The sequence below is a fragment of the Malus sylvestris genome, chromosome 17 (assembly GCF_916048215.2).
Source record: "Malus sylvestris chromosome 17, drMalSylv7.2, whole genome shotgun sequence".
Classification (NCBI taxonomy): domain Eukaryota; kingdom Viridiplantae; phylum Streptophyta; class Magnoliopsida; order Rosales; family Rosaceae; genus Malus; species Malus sylvestris.
The window spans coordinates 30,276,522-30,295,302 of record NC_062276.1 but is presented as its reverse complement, the minus strand read 5'-3'; the positions used below and the strand labels follow the sequence as shown (position 1 = coordinate 30,295,302).

The 18,781-nt window shown below is 39.2% G+C and overlaps 2 protein-coding genes across 2 annotated transcripts in view; both read left to right on the top strand.

Annotated features, from left to right (window-relative positions):
• LOC126609679 (F-box/kelch-repeat protein At3g06240-like) overlaps positions 1-12,326 on the top strand; it is a 35,760-nt gene extending 23,434 nt beyond the window's left edge. Inside the window, exon 2 of the mRNA XM_050277547.1 lies at positions 11,757-12,326. Within this exon, the coding sequence (XP_050133504.1) occupies positions 11,757-12,157 (401 nt within the window). The 3' untranslated portion in view covers positions 12,158-12,326. The remainder of the gene's footprint in view (positions 1-11,756) is intronic.
• Positions 10,879-18,781, top strand: part of LOC126609677 (F-box/kelch-repeat protein At3g06240-like) — a 68,886-nt gene continuing 60,983 nt past the window's right edge. Inside the window, exon 1 of the mRNA XM_050277545.1 lies at positions 10,879-10,993. Coding sequence (XP_050133502.1) covers positions 10,955-10,993 — 39 coding nt within the window. The 5' untranslated portion in view covers positions 10,879-10,954. The remainder of the gene's footprint in view (positions 10,994-18,781) is intronic.

Below are 18,781 nucleotides of genomic sequence, written 5' to 3'. Positions count from 1 at the left end.
TCCCAACTCTGCAAAGACATCCACAGAAACATTAGCACTGAAGAACACATTAGATTTCTGAATATCCACCGCTTGTCCAGATGCCAAGCAATAGTCATTTAAAGTTGAACAAGATTTGTACAATTTTTCCTATTAGTCTTTAAAAAGATTAGCATATCATCATTGAAGAATAGGTGCGAAATGACAAGAGCATGAGAACCTATCTGAACGACATCCAAATACTTCCTATCCATAATTGATTGAATCATATGGGACAACACCTCACTAACTAAAAAAAATAAGTAAGGGCATAAAGGTTCCCTCTGCCTAAGACCCTGAGAGGGAGCAAACTTGTCACCCAGTTGCCCAATGAGAATGACAGCGAAACTGATTGTACAAAGACAACTCATAACAATCCTTCTCCACCCAATGCAAAACCCCATTTTCTCCATAACAGCATCGAGAAAATCCCACTCCACCCTATCATAGGCTTTGTGCATATCCAATTTAACACCAAACTCAAACTTTCCTTGAGCTTTCCTTAGCTTAATGAAATGAAATAGCTTATGTGCGATTCCGATGCTATTTTGGATTTGCCGACCCGACACGAAAGCATTTTGCATGGGAGAAATCATACTCGGCAAGAGAGGCTTTAACCTATTGGCCAACATTTTGGAAAGAATTTTTTAGGAAAAATTGCACAAACTTATAGGTTGGAATTGTGTGACAAACTCTGGGGATTGAACTTTAGGAATCAAGACAATATGGGTTGCATTAAGCTTACGTGGGCAACCATGTCCCTGCAACAGCTCAAAAATTAACGCATTGAGAGTATCAGCAAGATCTTCCCAATAAGTATGATAGAAGACGCCTTGAAACCTATCCACCCTCGAGGCTTTAAGATTGCCCATTTGGAGAGTTGCCAACTTAATTTCCTCGATTGAGACAGGCAGAATGAGAAAATCATTCATCCCATTAGTGACCATCTGTGGAATACACTCCAATACCGAGCCCCACTCCCTCGGCCTAGAAGTAGTGAAGAGGTCTATAAAATGCCTTTCAAACAAGCTCCTAACCTTTCCCGGATTGTTCTCCCAAGAACCATTATCTTTCTTAATTTTCAGCATCTTATTCCTCCTTCGCCGAGTGAGAGTAGTTTGGTGGAACAAGCGGGTATTAGCATCTCCTTCCCGAAGCCACTTAACTCGGGATCTCTGCTGCCAAAAGCTTTCTTCCTGTGCCCACAATTTATCAACCCGAATTGAAAGATCCTTAATCTTCTCCGCATTCGCCTCCCAACTCAATTGCAATTCATCCAAAAAAGTTAACAACTTATTTATTTGTTGCTGACGAAGCTTAAATTTATTGCGGCTCCAATGAATCAACTTCGACCGACAAGTATTAATTCTTTTAAGCCAACAATCCATAGCCATCCCCTCACACTAACCAACCCAGCACGATTTCACCAACTCACTACACTTCTCCTCCTTAGCCTAAAAGGCTTCAAACCGAAATCTCATCTTGCCTTTCGGATTATCCGGCTCCCTTTGAATAATGATTGGACAATGGTTAGAGCCCAATAATGTCCTATGGATAGCAATCGTATTGGGCCACAGCTTCCGCCAAAAATTATTGAAGAGCCCCCTATCAATATGCTTTTGAATGAGAACCCCATTTCGAGTACCACGCCAAGTGAAGGTCGGCCCCTTAAAATCAGCATCCAACAAATCCGTACAATTCATAAAGTGCTCCAAGTATCTTGGTTTATGTGCTTACTCCCTACCCTTCCAGATTTTTCACTCTTAAAGGTATTCATTAAAATCCCCTCCATACAACCACGGGATCGTAGAGGGCAAAAAATGAGTATTCATCCAACCCCAGAACTCTTCCTTCTCTGCTTTGTACGAGGTGCCATAAACTCCTGTAAACCGCACCCAGGTTTGCTCTCCTAGTTCTCGAAACCTAGCATCTATGATGAGTTTTGAGAAGAATATAATATTCACTTCCATAGACGCATCCCACCACAAACTAAACCCACCTGCCCTTCCCATCAGAGCCACATTAAAGCCATCCACAAAACCCATACGCCTTCGCGCTCCATCAATGCGATGATCTTTCATCCTAGTTTCAGAGAGAAAGATCATAGAGGGTTGATATTTTCGAATGAGCTTATGAAGGGCTCGAACTACCATGTCTGACCCCAGACCATGGCAGTTCCAGAAAATATAACCATGGTGGATTTGCGGCTGTTGAAGGCCAGCCGCCACCGCCCCGGGAAGACTTACCCGCATTCTTGCCATAAGTGCAGCTCTTTCCAGTATTGAAAGCTCCTCCAAAACATCCCACATCTCCTGATACCCAATTGGAACCTCTTGTAATTCCTCTTCCGCATAAATCGCTCTCTCTAACATAAGGCACCTTTCTTTAATGCTCATCCTGCTAGATGTTTCTGCTGCCTTCCCCTTACTACTTTCACATCGCTCAGCACTGCGAACCCTTTTAAGTGGTGATTGAATGGCCTCATCCAACCTGATTCCCCAATATCTCCTACCTTCTGGTAAGCACCACTTCCTGATCAACTTAATATCCCCCTAGATTGATAGGAATACCATGTGCCTCTGACATAGCCTGAACCACACCTCCTTGATCCATACCCTGTGCCAAAGACGTTCCATGAGCAGACTGTAGACTAGGACTCTCTTGTGTAGAACTAGAACCTTTTTTAGCTGCATTGTTAATTTGCTTAACTCTGCGTGGCCTACCCCGACGTGTACCCAGATGCATGCCTTTCTGCGATGGTTCTATAGGGAGAGGAACAAATTCTGAATTCCCCTTTGTCCATAACAAAACTTCCTCATTTTGCAAATTAGGGGTGTGACCATACCGCACGGTGCCAACTACCCTTCTTTCCCAAGCACGACCCAAATAAGAGGTGGAAGGGTCCACCATCTCCCTTATTAGGCCAATCTTAGTCCATTCCCCATATCCAGCAACCCCACCACTACTGGGATCAAAGGAACATTCCGTATTAGGGTGCCCTATTCTCCTACACCAATAACAGAAATCTTGGAGTCTTTCGTAACGGAATTCCACCCCGTATCCTTGTTCGTCTCCTGTGGTAACCAACAACCCGTAATCAACGATTTCTCTGTATCCACCAACACCCTTACACTAAGAAAACCTCTGGCCTTGGAGGGATCTTCAAACTCCATAAACTCCCCTATTTCACAAGCTAGCCGTTTAACATTGACTTCTGAATTAAGGAATAAGGGCATTCCTCTAATTTGAACCCAAAATGGGACGAACTCCACTTGAACTTCCTCCAAAGCCAGCTCTTGGGGCCATCGTTTTACTGAGAAATTTTGCTTCATCAATGCCCAGGGAACCTGGTTCAGAATTTGTGCCGCCGTAGTTTCATCCGGAACAGTAATAATAAACAGATTATCACATACCCATTTTATCTCAACCTCCCCCAACTCTTTCCATGCTGACCGCAGAATATTCTGTACCCCCCACTTATTGAGGGTTCGGTTAACTAGCGCAGCCCCCACCAACTTAATCCCAGTATCTATAGATGATATCCATAGACCTCTCCAAATGGACAACCAACTCCTCCACCTCAGAAGTTTCCATGGGTCTTCTAGCCTTCCACACACCCCAACCTTTAATAAAAAAAAAGAAACAGCAAAGATGCAATGAAAGTCCGATTCAAGAGAAGACCGATCACTTTAATGTGTTATGATACAATACATTTTTTAATGTGTTGTTTGGAAAACAATTTATATTTAATTGTTATTACAGAAGGTAACTTGAAGGTCTCAATGTGAGACAATGAAGACGACTAGTTTACTAGTTTTATTAAAGGTGGACTATAATACGAGGTGCATTACAGAAACATTCAAGAATGAATGTTGTATTAATTTTTCATGTCTTGTTGGAGTTTCATGTGTATGATAGTTTCATCACAAACGACTATAGTTTCATCACACATGACTGTTGACGAAGAACTAATCTCGCCTAATCCGTCTCTACAAAGTAAAAAAAAAAAAAAAAGATGGTGATTTAGGGGATAGTGTTTATGTTTTAAGGACATGACTCTCTTTAGTTCTTCATGAATGCTAGCATATGATAGAAACTTGTTACTGGGATTTTGTTGTTCCTATTCTCATGGCCACTGAAGTATGATTTCTTATATGGTGGCATATGTGAAAACAAGTGTTGGCTCTAGTGGGAGAATGTAATCTAATTAGAGCTGCACATTTAGTTTATCACATGCTTAAGGGATTGAAGTCATAAGAGATTGGGATAGACTAGTCTTGCAAAGCTATCAGGGTTGTATGAATCCTAAAACGTCACCTTCAAAACAAAATTGGAAATCCAACAAAATTGGCGTTTACTACAAGCATTTAAAAAATTGAACTTTTTATAAACATGTAAAACTATGATTTATTTGTAAAGAAAAATGATTTTGTACAAGGATCTAAATATATTTTGATATATTATTTTAAAAGGGGGGCTGAATAAACTTTAGTTTAGGTGTGCCAACAGCTTCAGTAACTACATTGATATTTCATCTAGATTGTGCAGGCCACCAAGGCAAGGAAGAGGATATTAAAAAACTTGCCAGCTGAGAATCTTTTGGATTAAAACGTGCACGAGAGAGTGTAGGAAACGATCGATTTTTGGTGTACTCGCTATACCACCATATGCTGTTAGTATTTCATTCAAATTATGTGGAATTTTGTTCATTAAAACACCTTAAAAATCGATTAACTTTGTCGTTCCACCATATTCTATATAGGGTTAAACTCTGTTTACTACCCTCATATTTCGTGGTTTTCAATATTTTGTACATCAAGTTTTTTTCGTCTTAGAGACATACCTAAAATGTTAATTTTGGGACAGTCTCATACATCCGTTAGTCAAACTGTTAAGTCTGCTGTTAACTGATAACGTGGTGCCTATGTGGACAATGACTGGGCACCACGTATTATTAAGGGGTCCACGTGGATATTTTTTATTTTTTATTTGGAGAAGGGGTTAACAAAAAATTCAAAAATTCAAAAAAAAAAAAAAAAAAAACCCCAACCCCCCGCACCCTTTCCCTCCCTTCTCTCTTCTACAACCCGCACCCCTTCCCTCCCTTCTCTCTTCTACAACCTGCACCACCCTCCCTTCTCTCTTCCTTCCTCCCTTATCCCTCCATTCTCTCTGCAACCCGCAAGACCCTTCATTTTCACCTTTGTGAACCGCACTAGATCTGTTTTGGACCTCAAGGAGGTCCCCCCGCGGGTCAACATCCTTTCTCTCCTCTGCAACCCTCATCTCCTCTAATCCATAGCCCGCCTTAGCTCCCCCAAATTATAATCCCCATTTCTCAAATTTCAACCTCCCCAGATCTGAGCTCGGTAAAATTGGGTTGTGGAAATTCGCGAAATCAGAGGTTGTGGAAGACAAGAGGTTTGGAACGTTGAAGTTCAAAATAATTGCAGACTTTGATGAAAGAGAGAGAGATGCTGGGGAGGGCAGGAGGTGAAAAGGTAGGGTATCAATCGGCGACGACTAAGAAGGAAATTTGGAGGTTGGTTATGGGTTATGAGTTTTAGGATGGTGTTTGGTTATGGATTCAAAGGTGTGAGCGGCCAGCTCGTCATCAATGAGATTGACGCCTCTACCGCCATGCCTCTCCAGGCCATCAAGCTCATCGCCCTCTAACTCTCTAGGCCCGATTTCAAGGTACCATCTTTGATTTTGAATTTCGATCCGATATCACAAACTGTTAAGTTGAATCAGATTTAATTGGATGGGATGTGTGATGAATTGAAAGGTTTGGATTTGTGTAGGAATCGGCGATCTCGAATCCACCATCGACCCATCTAATTTCTCCACCGCCCTCATCATTTTCCTTGGCGATTATTGCGACCGCGGCGGGTTGCAGAGAGAATGGAGGGATAAGGGAGGAATGAGGAGAGAAGGGAGGGTGGTGCAGGTTGTAGAAGTGAGAAGGAAGGGAAGGGGTGCAGGTTGCAGAAGAGAGAAGGGAGGGAGAGGGTGCGGGGGGTTGGGTTTTTTTTTTTTTTTTTTTTTTGAACCCCTTCTCCAAAAAAAAAAATTCCACGTGGATCCCTTAATGACATGTGGCACCCAGTCATTGTCCACATAGGTGCCATGTCATCAGCTAACAGCAGACTTAACAATTTGACTAACGGATGTATGAGGCTGTCCTAAAATTAACACTTTAGGTATGACTCTGGGACGAAAAAAAACTTGATGTACTAAATGTTGAAAACCACGAAACATGAGGGTAGTAAACAGAATTAAACCCTTCTATATATAATGCGCTTAAGGGAGTAAAATGTTCCAACTTTTGTGACGAGTTGAAAATTTTCAGTTTTGCTAAATGACATATTTGTTATAGTGAGAGATATCAACTATGTGAAGAAAGTTGAGGTTTTACCATAAAACTAATTGACAATATGGGAAATAGTGATGTTATTCCCACACCAATGTCTTATCTTCCCATCCACCTTTTAATGAATTTTTTAATTACAAATTTGTCCATTTACAAAAAGACTGATAAGGACATTAATTATCTTGTTTTGCTTAATTTAAATAAAAATAAAAAAAATAGGCTGGGCATGGAAGACAATTTGTCTACCTTAAACCCTAAATCATATTTTCATCTCCTTTCATTCAGAGAAAGTTAAAAAATAGCAATGGACTTAGAAGGTGACTTTTTCATTGAACAGGTAGAAGATGACGCTTCTACGAAAGAGGTAGAAGATTATGATTCCATTGAAAAGGTAGAAGAATAATTTGTGTGTAGGTCATTTGAATTTGTCCATCGTATTTTTAAATTTTTTGTTGTCGAATTCTTTTGAATTTGGGTACTTCTGTCGTTTCCATTTGAATTTGCAGACCTTAGTGGTTTTCATTTACATATTATTTGTTATATTTTTTAAGAGACAATTTTATAATTTCATATGTATGTATATATTAAAGGTTATTTTAGGAATAATAGTGGGTGGGAAAATAACATTTTAATTTTTTAACTTTTTAAGGTGGGTGAGATTATTACGTGGGTGGGAAAATAAGACAATGGGGTGGGACTAGTAGCTCTAAAAAATCACCCAACTTACTTATAAGCCTTTGCAAAATTTCTCTTTTCACAGATATGGGACTCTTTAACCTTTGCGTACTCACATGCCCCTCATGTGTGGAGAATTTTCAAGCCTAACACGTGGACAACACAACTCCGGTGACGTGTAGCTGTTGAGCTCACATGTGAGACAACCTGCTATCAGACCATAAAGAGAATTGAGGTTCCTCCATAAAACCAATTGGCAATATATAAATCCTTGCAAGGTTTATCCTTTCACCAATTTGGGACTCTTCTACCTTTTGTTTTTCTACAAAAAAAAAAAAAAGACGGAAAATCCTCTCACACTCTATTTGGATGAGGAAATTTAAGATTTTTAAGGAATTTTATAATGATGGAAATTGAAATGATGGAATTTTATTTTCTAGAATTTGTGAATTTTATTGTTTGGTTAACCTAAAAGAACAATAGAATTTGAATACGAAATTTGTTATTTTTGAGCTCTAATTTATATAAATTAAGAAATAATATCTATTTACATGGAATTTAAACTTGAAAATTGGAGGTCCCAAATTCCAAGTTTTTTTTTCCACGCGAAAATTTTAAATTTCTATGTTTATGAATCCAAATAAGAGAATTGATGCATGCCAATTTATAAATTTTAACTTTTTTCTGAAATTTCAAATTTTTTTCCCTCATTCAAACATAGTGTTAAATGACTAAAATTGAAATAATACAAGAATCAAGTTGATCTTGCCTCATTAGTCATTAGGAAGAGTCATTTATATAACAATCCAACAAGAAGAAGACATCAGCCATAGCATTTGTCACAAAGTTTGCTTCTAATAAATATGTTGAAATTCAATGGCAAATGAAAATGGTACCGTTAACAACACCAATAAGGACTTCAAAATCTCCCTCCACTTCCAAGTTGGTATATATAGATATATGGTCCATCTTATGTTGCCCTATTTCTTGTCAATTGTCATGCTTTTGTTTTAGATTTACCAAGGGGATTTCCTTACTATATATAGATATGCTAGAAGGTGGCATTAAGAGGTTGTAACAACCTAATCATAAATTCAAATCTCATTTGGAAGATAATACTTTCGAAGATAGTTTATTACTAAAGAGATGGTGAAAACTTGGGGCTAGTTTAGTTATATTTTTTAAAACACTTTTCCAGTTATCAAATGTCGCATCCCGACCTGGGCTCCACCACATCCCGGACTCGACTCCATCGTAGTACAATATTGTCCGTTTTGGGCCCTGACCATGCCCTCACAATTTTGTTTCTGGGAACTCACACGAAAACTTCCTAGTAGGGGTGGGCACTTGAAATCGAAAACCGCAACCGAAACACAAACCAAATCGAACCGCACCAAACGGTTTGGTTTTAAGGTTTCAAAACGGTTTCGGTTTGAAACCGAACAAAATAGGGGAAAAACGATTTGGTTTCGGTTCCGGCCCTTCAAAACTGAACCGAAACTGCATACCTTTATTAAGTGTTAAATTCTAATTGGTTATTTTCGTTGAGTTGAATTATTTTGTTGTGGTATGAATTCTGTTGTCACCAACTAGGTAACGTGAATTTGTGATGGTATCAAACCCTAAACTTACGCCAATCATGAATTTGTGATGCAGCGAGGCAAGGAAGTCATTAAACAAATCGCCTGTTGGGCAAGTCCTTGACAATCTCATCTACAATTACGATCTGACTTTCTGTGGGAAGGCTTTGGCTTTCTTCCTGAATTTGAACCGATTGGGGGTTGTTAAAAATACAAAAATAGAAGTCAAAGGCAGTGCTCTTCAAACTGAACTTGTATTTTGGATTTGTGAACATGAATTTATTAACTTGGTTGCCTCAAGTTGAATTATTTTGTTGTGGTGGATGTGAATTTTGTTGTCATCAACTAGGTAACCATAATAGTTTTTTCAAACAATGAAACCAAACCGAACCGAACCAAATGGTTTGGTTTCATTTTGGTTTTAGCCTCAAAACCGCACCGAACCAAACCGCAAAAACTTGCGGTTTTGGTTTTGGTTTCACTCAAAACCGCATCAAACCGAACTGTGCCCACCCATACTTCCCAGTGGGTCACCCATCCTGCAATTGCTCTTTTGTGAACTCGCTTAACTTAGGAGTTCCGATGGAATCAGAAACCAGTGAGCTCTCAAATGGCCTCGTGCTATAGGAAGGTGGACATGTATATATAAGGCATAGAGGAGGGATTCTCTCCCCTCGAAGATGCGGGATGCTACATCAGATATAATAATTAGTGTAAAATGTATTTGGCTATTAATTTAAAAAGAATTAATTTTGAAAATGAAGAACACAATAGTTAAGAAAATCCATTGACAAGCTGAGCTCCAAACAAGTTTTTCACGTCATTTACATAAGCAAGAGTGCGAGTTATATAATAAATTCATACGAAAAGCCTATGAGTTAAGGGTGGGCACGGTTTGGTTCGGTGCGGTTTTGAGTGAAACCGAAACCGAATTTTTTTTCGGTTTGGTTCGGTGCAGTTTTGAAGCCAAAACCGAAATGAAACCAAACCGTTTGGTTCGGTTCGGTGCGGTTTCAAACGGTTTCGGTTTGGTTTTTAAGAAAAAAATGTACAATTTACAATTTAACATATTAATAAGCATTTCCCAGTAGCAATAGGAAAAAGACATTTGTTATATAAACAATTAGCATGTTGCATGCCGTTGTGATGTTAAAACATGTTTGTGCAACAAAAGAGTGCCCCGTACAAGGTATAACATAATACAAATTGAATAACTTTGAATTCATTAAACGTGAGCGAAACTTTCATACTAGAATATGTGATATCATGCTTCAAATGAGTGGATTTCATTAGATCTTTGTTTGACTCTTGATAACAAGATTAGTCCACCCTTGTACATATATGTGTGTGTGTGTGTGTGTGTGTGTGTGATGGTATAAAATAACAAAGGTCCTTCAAGTTAATGAACGAAAGAAAGTGATGAATGATGATATTCTAGTGTGGTTGAGTCCATACTAACTAAGTGCTTGGATTCTAACAAACAACTAATTAAAACATGAAATTTAATATGGACATTTAATTAAATGTTTATTAATATTTGCGGTGCGGTTCGGTTTCGGTGTGGTTTTCAAAAGTCAAAACCGAAACCAAATCGTTTTCTATGTTGCGGTTCGGTTTCAAAACCGAAACCGTTCCAAAACCGCAAAACCAAACCGTTTGGTGCGGTTTGATTTGGTTCGTGTTTCGGTTTCGGTTTTCGGTTTTAAGTGCCCACCCCTACTATGAGTATTCTTCTGCGAAAAGTAAGGTTCCGTTTAATAACGTTTTACAAAAATATTTGTTTTCAAAATTATTTTTTAAAACAAAAACGACAAATAGGATATTTTTTTAAAATTTATTTTATAATTTAAGAATGCTTTTGGTTATTTATTCTGAAAATGATTTATGAGAAATAAACATTGAAAATGTGTCTAATATCAAAATCTAAAAGGAAAGATTAGGTTCCCATTCCTCAATTTTTTTGTTTTATCAATTTAATGTAGAATTAAAAAGTAAATTTTGAATGGTTAGTTTTGTATCAAATAAAATAAAAGTAGTAAAATTTGAACTTAAGATCCTCCATAAAACTCGAAACTGACTCGATCGCTCCTATTTTTATAGCTATATATGTTGTGGTCTTGGAACTTCAAGTTTATTTAGTACTGTTGAAATTGAATCTCGATCTACCAAGTCTTAGGGACTTGTAGTTTGATTTGGTCTGGCTCTCAAATTGGTGGTTTTCTTTTGATTTGGTCTGGTTCTCAAATTGGTGGTTTTCTTTCCTATGTATATATACGTGTGAAGAATTCTTGTGGAACAAATTGCCAAAATGTCCCAGGTGCGTGAAAGTGAAACTCCTGAAGATAGGGTGGTCGAAACACTGTGTAGGTTACCGCCCAAGTCTCTGATGCGATTCAAATGCATACGCAAGTCTTGGTGCACTCTCATCAATACTCCAAGTTTTGTTGCCAAACACCTCAACAATTCTATGAACAACAAACTATCGTCCTCCACTTGCATCCTTCTCAACCGTTGTCAGAATCATGTTTTCCCGGATAGAAGTTGGAAACCAGAAGTTTTCTGGTCCATAATTAATCTTTCCATTGATAGCGATGATCACAACCTTCATTATGATGTTGAGGACCTCAATATACCGTGTCCATTGGAAGGTCATGATTTTGTAGAGATTGGTGGCTATTGCAATGGGATTGTCTGTGTACTAGCATGGAAAACTCTTCATTGGATATATGTTATTTTATGCAATCCTGCAACTGGGGAATTTAGGCAACTTCCCCATTCATGCCTTCTTCAACCTTCCCGTTCTAGGAGAAAATTTCAATTGAACACGATCTCTACATTATTGGGATTTGGTTATGATTGCAAAGCTAAAGAATACAAGGTCGTGCAAGTTATTGAAAATTGTGAGTATTCAGATGCTGAGCAATATGATTATCATCGTATTGCTCTTCCTCACACGGCTGAGGTATATACCACGACTGCTAACTCTTGGAGAGAGATCAAGATTGATATATCAAGTGAAACCTATTGTTATACTTGTTCAGTGTACTTGAATGGATTTTGTTATTGGATTGCAACCGATGAAGAAGATTTCATACTTTCATTTGATTTAGGTGATGAGATATTTCATAGAATACAATTGCCTTCTAGGAGAGACTCTGATTTTAAGTTCTCTAATCTCTTTCTGTGTAATAAATCGATTGCTTCTTTTGGTTATTGTTGCAATCCAAGTGATGAGGATTCTACATTATATGAAATATGGGTAATGGATGATTATGACGGAGTTAAAAGTTCATGGACAAAACTCCTAACCTTCGGACCCTTAAAAGGCATTGAAAATCTATTTACATTTTGGAAAACAGATGAGCTTCTTATGGAAACCTCTGGTGGAACAGCCAGCTCTTATAATTCCAATACCAGAAATCTCAACTATCTTCATATTCCTCCTATTCTCAATCAAGTTAGAGCTTTTAAAGCTCTAATTTATGTGGAAAGTATTGTTCCAGTCAAGTGAGTTGAGGGCAAATCTGTTGACTTTGTATTTTAGGTAGGATTCCTAATTGATATCAATTCCGTGTAATCTCCTGTAATCTCGTGTAATTAGTTTTCTTCCTATTACATTAGAGTTGTACACCTTATATAAATACCTCTCCTTGAGAAGAATAAAATCATCATTCAAAGCATTCTCTTCTTGGCACCAGAGCCTAGGTTAGAAAAAAAAAAGAAAAAAAAGTCATGTTGTGCGCAGAACCGAGAACCATTGGCCGCGCAGCTAGTTGTACAGCGCACCGTCACACCAGCGAGCGACGTCGTCGTTGCTGACCCGAGTTCACCAAGCTGATCCCTGCAGTCACCCACCACTATCTGCTGCTACATCACGTGCCCACGAACCGCGATCCAAATCCAGAAATCTTGCCGCTGTAAATCCCAGTTGACAACCACAACTTCTGCCTAAAATGGTAAGGCTTTAAAGGTTTTTGCATTTGTTATGAACAATACATGGATAATTGATTCTGGTGCTACTGGACATATGACTTGTGATTCTAGACAGGTACAAACCCTAAAACCATCCACCAAAACCGTCGTGAGTGTTGCCAACGGTAATCTTGCCCCTATTATTGGGGAATGAACTGTCTCCCTTTCAGATACCCTTAGTTTTGATACCGTGCTTGTTGTTCCTTCTCTTGACTATAATTTATTATTTGTTGCTCAAATAACTGTCGCCCTGCATTGTCTTGTGATTTTTTGGCCTTCTTTTTGTGTTTTTAAAGACATTCGAACTCGCAAGATGATTGGTTATGGTATTAGGAAGGATAAGCTTTACTACTTGGAGCTGACATCGAACAGTTCTCAAATGTTGACTCAAGCTCTTGCAGTGGAAGGAAATCAGGGGGATAAGAATAAAGCTTCGGAGATTTGGTTGTGGCATCGTCGACTTGGACATGCTTCGTTCGGCTATTTGTGGAGGTTGTTTCCTAGCCTATTTGTTAAGCATGATATTTCTAACTTTAATTGTGGTGTTTGTGAAATGGCAAAAAGTCATCGTACTTCATTTCCTCCTAGGTTGAATAAAAGTTCAAACCCATTTATGATAATTCATTCTGATGTTTGGAGACCATCTAAAACTACTACACTTGGTGGTGCTCATTGGTTTGTTACTTTTATTGATGATTGCACACATATGACTTGGGTTTGTTTGATGAAGTCCAAAAGTCAAGTTACTTCTTTGTTTCAGAAGTTTTACAAAATGGTACAAGTACAATATATGTCACAAATACAGGTTCTCAGGAGTGATAATGGTGGCAAATATGTTAACTCTGAACTTCGTGCCTTTCTTGATCATCATGGGATTGTTCATCAAACTACATGTCCATATACTCCACAACAAAATGGGGTAGCTGAATGCAAGAACTGTCAGCTTCTAGAGGTTGTTCATGCTTCTTTACTCAAGGTGCGTCTCCCGTTATCCTTTTGGGAAGAAACTCTCACCTCAGCTGCGTATTTCATTAATCGTGTTCCATCCCGATTGGTTGCTTTTTAGACACCCTTTCAGGCACTTTTTCACATGTTAGTGCTCCTGCAATCCCTAATCTTCCACTTCATGTGTTTGGTTGTGTGGCCTTTATTCATCTTCATAAACAACAGCGAAGTAAGCTTGAACCTCGAGCCTTACAATGTGTGTTTGTGGGGTATGCATCAAGGCAGAAAGGATACCATTGTTATCACCCTTTGACGAATAAGTAGTTTGTCACTATGGATGTTGCATTTCATGAGCATGGTATGTACTTTTCCAATCCCGAGTCTTCACTTCAGGGGGAGAATCAGAAAGAAGTTCAAACTCTTGATTATATTATTCCAGATACAGATAGAAAATGATTTGGATTTAAGTGGTGATGTCTTGGAAATAAATGGTGATCATTCACACGAAAACAATGATGTGAATGAATTGGAATTAAGTGGTAATGTCTTGGAAACAAGTGGTGATCATTCACATGGAAACAATTTTGAAAACCTTGAAATGGACGAGTCGACATCGCCATATAACTCACTGCCTGATAGCTTACTGCCAGTTTCCTCACCACAAGACAACCCTGTGTGGCCAGCTACCTCACAGTCGATCTCGAGTCCCAACAACCATAATCAATCGTCTTCAATCCCGGATGCACCACCACCACATCATCTCCTTGATCGCATCAACCGAGGTATTCCTAAACTTACTTATGAAGTCGACCCTAAATGCAAAACTAGGTATCCGGTGAGTAAGCCCAACCCTGAGTCTAATGTGTTATACTTATTAAGTAATTATGTGTCTACTAGTCACCTATCAGAATCAAATAAGTCGTTTGTGCATCAATTATCTAATGTATCCATTCCTAACAGATGCTTTAACTGATCCACGTTGGCAGCAATGAATGAAGAGTTGAAGTCTTTGAAGAAGAATGCTACTTGGGAGATCACAGATTTACCAGCTGGAAAGAAAGTTGTGGGATGCAAATGGGTCTATACTGTGAAATACAAAACAGATGAGACTGTGGATTATTTCAAGGCAAGACTGGTTGCAAAAGGATACACTCAAAAATATGGAATCAATTACACAGATACATTTGCACCTGTAGCCAATAGCGGTGGGCGCGGTTCGGTTTAATGCGGTTTTGAGTGAAACCAAAACCAAAACCATACATTTTTGCGGTTTGGTTCGGTGCGGTTTTGAGGCTAAAGTCGAAATGAAACCAAATCATTTGGTTCGGTTCAGTTGGGTTTCAAACGATTTTGGTTTGGTTTCATTGTTTGAAAAAACTATTATGGTTACCTAGTTGATGACAACAAAATTCACATCCACCACAACAAAATAATTCAACTTGAGGTAACCTGTCACATCCGGGCTCAACTCCACTGTAGCACGATATTGTCCGCTTTGGGCCTCGACCACACCCTCACGATTTTGTTTCTGGGAACTCATACGAGAATTTCCCAATGGGTTACCCATCCTAGGAATGCTCTCGCGCGAGCTCACTTAACTTTAGAGTTCTAATGGAATCCGAAGCCAGTGAGCTCCTAAAAGGCCTCGTGCTAGGTAGAGATGAGAATATACATATAAGGTTTACTGTAAGATCCCACATCGCCCAAGGGAGTGATCCTTATATGTATATTCCCATCCCTACCTAGCACGAGGCCTTTTCGGAGCTCACTGGCTTCGGGTTCCATCGGAACTCCGAAGTTAAGCGAGTAGCGCGTGAGAGCAATCCCATGATGGGTGACCTACGAGGAAGTTCTTGTGTGAGTTTCCAGAAACAAAACCGTGAGGGAGTGGTCGGGGCCCAAAGCAGACAATATCGTGCTACGGTGGTAGAGCGGGCCCGGGATGTGGTGAACCTTGGGCCGGGATGTGACAATTTGGTATCAGAGCCTAACCTTGACCGTGTGTGTGCCGACGAGGATGTCGGGCCCCTAAGAGGGTGGATTGTAAGATCCCACATCGCCCAAGGGAGTGATCCTTATATGTATATTCCTATCCCTACCTAGCACGAGGCTTTTTGAGAGCTCACTAGCTTCGGGTTCCATCGGAACTCTGAAGTAAAACGAGTAACGTGCAAGAGCAATCCCATGATGGGTGACCCACTAGGAAGTTCTCATGTGAGTTTCCAGAAACAAAACTATGAGGGTGTGGTTAGGGCCCAAAGCGGACAATATCGTGCTACGGTGGTGGAACGGGCCTTGGATGTGGTGGACCCTGGGCAGGGATGTGACATTTATAGGATCCACTCCCTTGGGCATGTGGGATGTTACAATCCACCCCTCTTAGGTGCCCGACGTCCTCGTCGGCACACTTCCGGCCAATGATTGACTCTGATACCAAATTGTCACATCCCGACTCGGGGCCTCACCACATCCTGGGCTCAACTCCACCGTAGCACAATATTGTCCGCTTTGGGCCCCGACCTCGCCCTCACAGTTTTGTTTCTAGCAACTCACACGAGAATTTCCCAGTGGGTCACCCATCTTGGGAATGCTTTCGCGCGAACTTCCTTAACTTCGAAGTTCCGATGGAATCCAAAGCCAGTGAGCTCCTAAAAGGCCTCGTGCTAGGTAGAGATGAGAATATACATATAAGGCTTACATGATTTACTCCCCTGGGTGATGTGGGTTGTTACACAACCAAGTTAATAAATTCATGTTCACAAATCCAAAATACAAGTGTAGTTTGAAGAGCACTGCCTTTGACTTCTATTTTTATATTTTTAACAACCCCCAATCGGTTCAAATTCAGGAAGAGCCAAAGCCTTCCCACAGAAAGTCAGACTATAATTGTAGATGAGATTGTCAAGGACTTGCACAACAGGCGATCTGTTTAATGACTTCTTTGCCTCGCTGCATCACAAATTCATGATTGGTGTAAGTTTAAGGTCTGATACCATCACAAATTCACATTACCTAGTTGATGACAACAGAATTCATACCACAACAAAATAATTCAACTTAATGAAAATAACCAATTAGAATTTAACACTTAATAAAGGTATGCAGTTTGGTTTTGGAGGGCCGAAACCGAAACCAAATCGTTTTTCCCCTATTCGGTTCGGTTTCAAACCGAAACCCTTTTGAAACCTCAAAACCAAACCGTTCGGTGCGGTTTGATTTGGTTCATGTTTCGGTTGCGGTTTTCGGTTTTAAGTGCCTACCTCGAGTAGCCAAGATCAACACAGTTCGTGTTTTGTTGTCCTTGGCCACAAATCTTAATTGGCCCTTACAACAGTTCGATGTGAAAAACGCCTTCTTGCATGGACTTGACATAAGAGATTTATATAGATCTTCCACCAGGATGTAATGCTCCAGATAGAAGAAAAGTGGGCAGGTTGAAGAAATTCTTATATGGTTTAAAGTAGTCCCCTTGAGCATGGTTTGAAAGATTCACAAAATCTATGAAAGCATTTGGCTACAAACAAAGTAACTCCGATCATACTCTGTTCCTGAAAAGACGAAATGGGAAACTTACTGCACTTATTGTGTATGTAGATGATATGGTGGTAATAGGTCATGACCCAGAAGAATGCGCAGCCTTGCAAAGATATTTGTCTACAGAATTTGAGATGAAGGACCTTGGATCCTTGAAATATTTTTTGGGGATTCAAGTATCGAGAAGCAGTTTGGGAATTTTCTTATCACAGAGGAAGTGTATTATTGATTTGTTGCATGAAACTAGCATGTCAGCTTGTCAACCAGTAGCTACACCATTAGAAGAAGGATTGAAGCTTAGTGTTGATCCTAATCAAGTACCAATTGACAAAGGGAGATACCAAAGGTTAGTAGGTCGTTTAATGTACTTGGCACACACAAGACCGGACCTTGCTTATGCCTTAAGTGTATTGAGTCAATACATGCATGATCCTGGAGAACAACATGTGAATGTAGTGATGATAATTTTGAGATATTTGAAAGGAAGTCCTGGCAAAGGGATTTTGTTTAAAAGGAATAATCATCTTAGAGTTGAAGGTTATACTGATGCAGATTGGGTAGGTTCGATTGATGATAGACGCTCAACATTAGATTACTTTACATTCGTTAGGGGTAACTTGGTTACATGGAGAAGTAAGAAATAGAATGCGGTGGCCCGTTCCAGTGTAGAAGCTGAATATAGAGGCATGGCTTTGTGGATTTGTGAAATTCTATGGCTTAGGCTCCTGCTTAGCGATTTGGGTATACTACATGATCAACCCATGAAATTATTTTGTGATAATAAAGCTGCCCATGACATTGCACATAATCCGGTACAACATGATAGAACAAAGCATGTTGAAGTTGATCGATTCTTCATCAAAGAAAAATTAGAAGAAAAAAATAATTGAGCTACCGACAATAAGAACAGAAGACCAGTTGGCAGATATCCTCACGAAAGCTGTTTCAAGTCATAAGTTTTCAAGTTTCTTACATAAGTTGGGCAAGAGTAACATATATGCACTATCTTGAGGGGGAGTGTTGACTTTGTATTTTAGGTAGGATTCCTAATTGATATCAATTCCGAGTAATCTCTTGTAATCTCGTGTAATTAGTTTTCTTCCTATTACATTAGAGTTGTACACCTTGTATAAATACCTCTCCTTGAGAAGAATAAAATCACCATTCAAAGCATTCTCTTCAAGTTCCATTTTCTCTTATATATTTGTATGCATAATATAATATATATCGATGGAACATTGTTTTGTTGAGACCATATCCACAGTAGTAGTACTCATAGCCTAGTGCTGTTCTAAATCTCATCTTGTGTTACATTTAGCTTTCATATATGAATTTTTACTGTCCCCTTCCCTGTATGGTTTTATTTTATTTTATTGATCAATTGAATGTCTCTGTTTGGTCTTCTAAACTCAAACCGTATACATAACAATATGTTTTTTTGTTGTTAAATTGCTACAACTCATACTTTTGGTTTTAAGAATCAACAGCTTAATTAATAGTAGTAATTGATAACAATATCAAAGAACCAGAAATGATGAACTCAGAAAACCAAAAATTGATACTAGCTAACAGAAATGAATATTGAGAGAGAGAGAGCGAGAGAGAGAGACAGAGAGAGAGAGGGAGAGAGAGAAATGAAAGAACTATTTGTATTGATTTGTGAATGAATGAGTTACATCGTCTG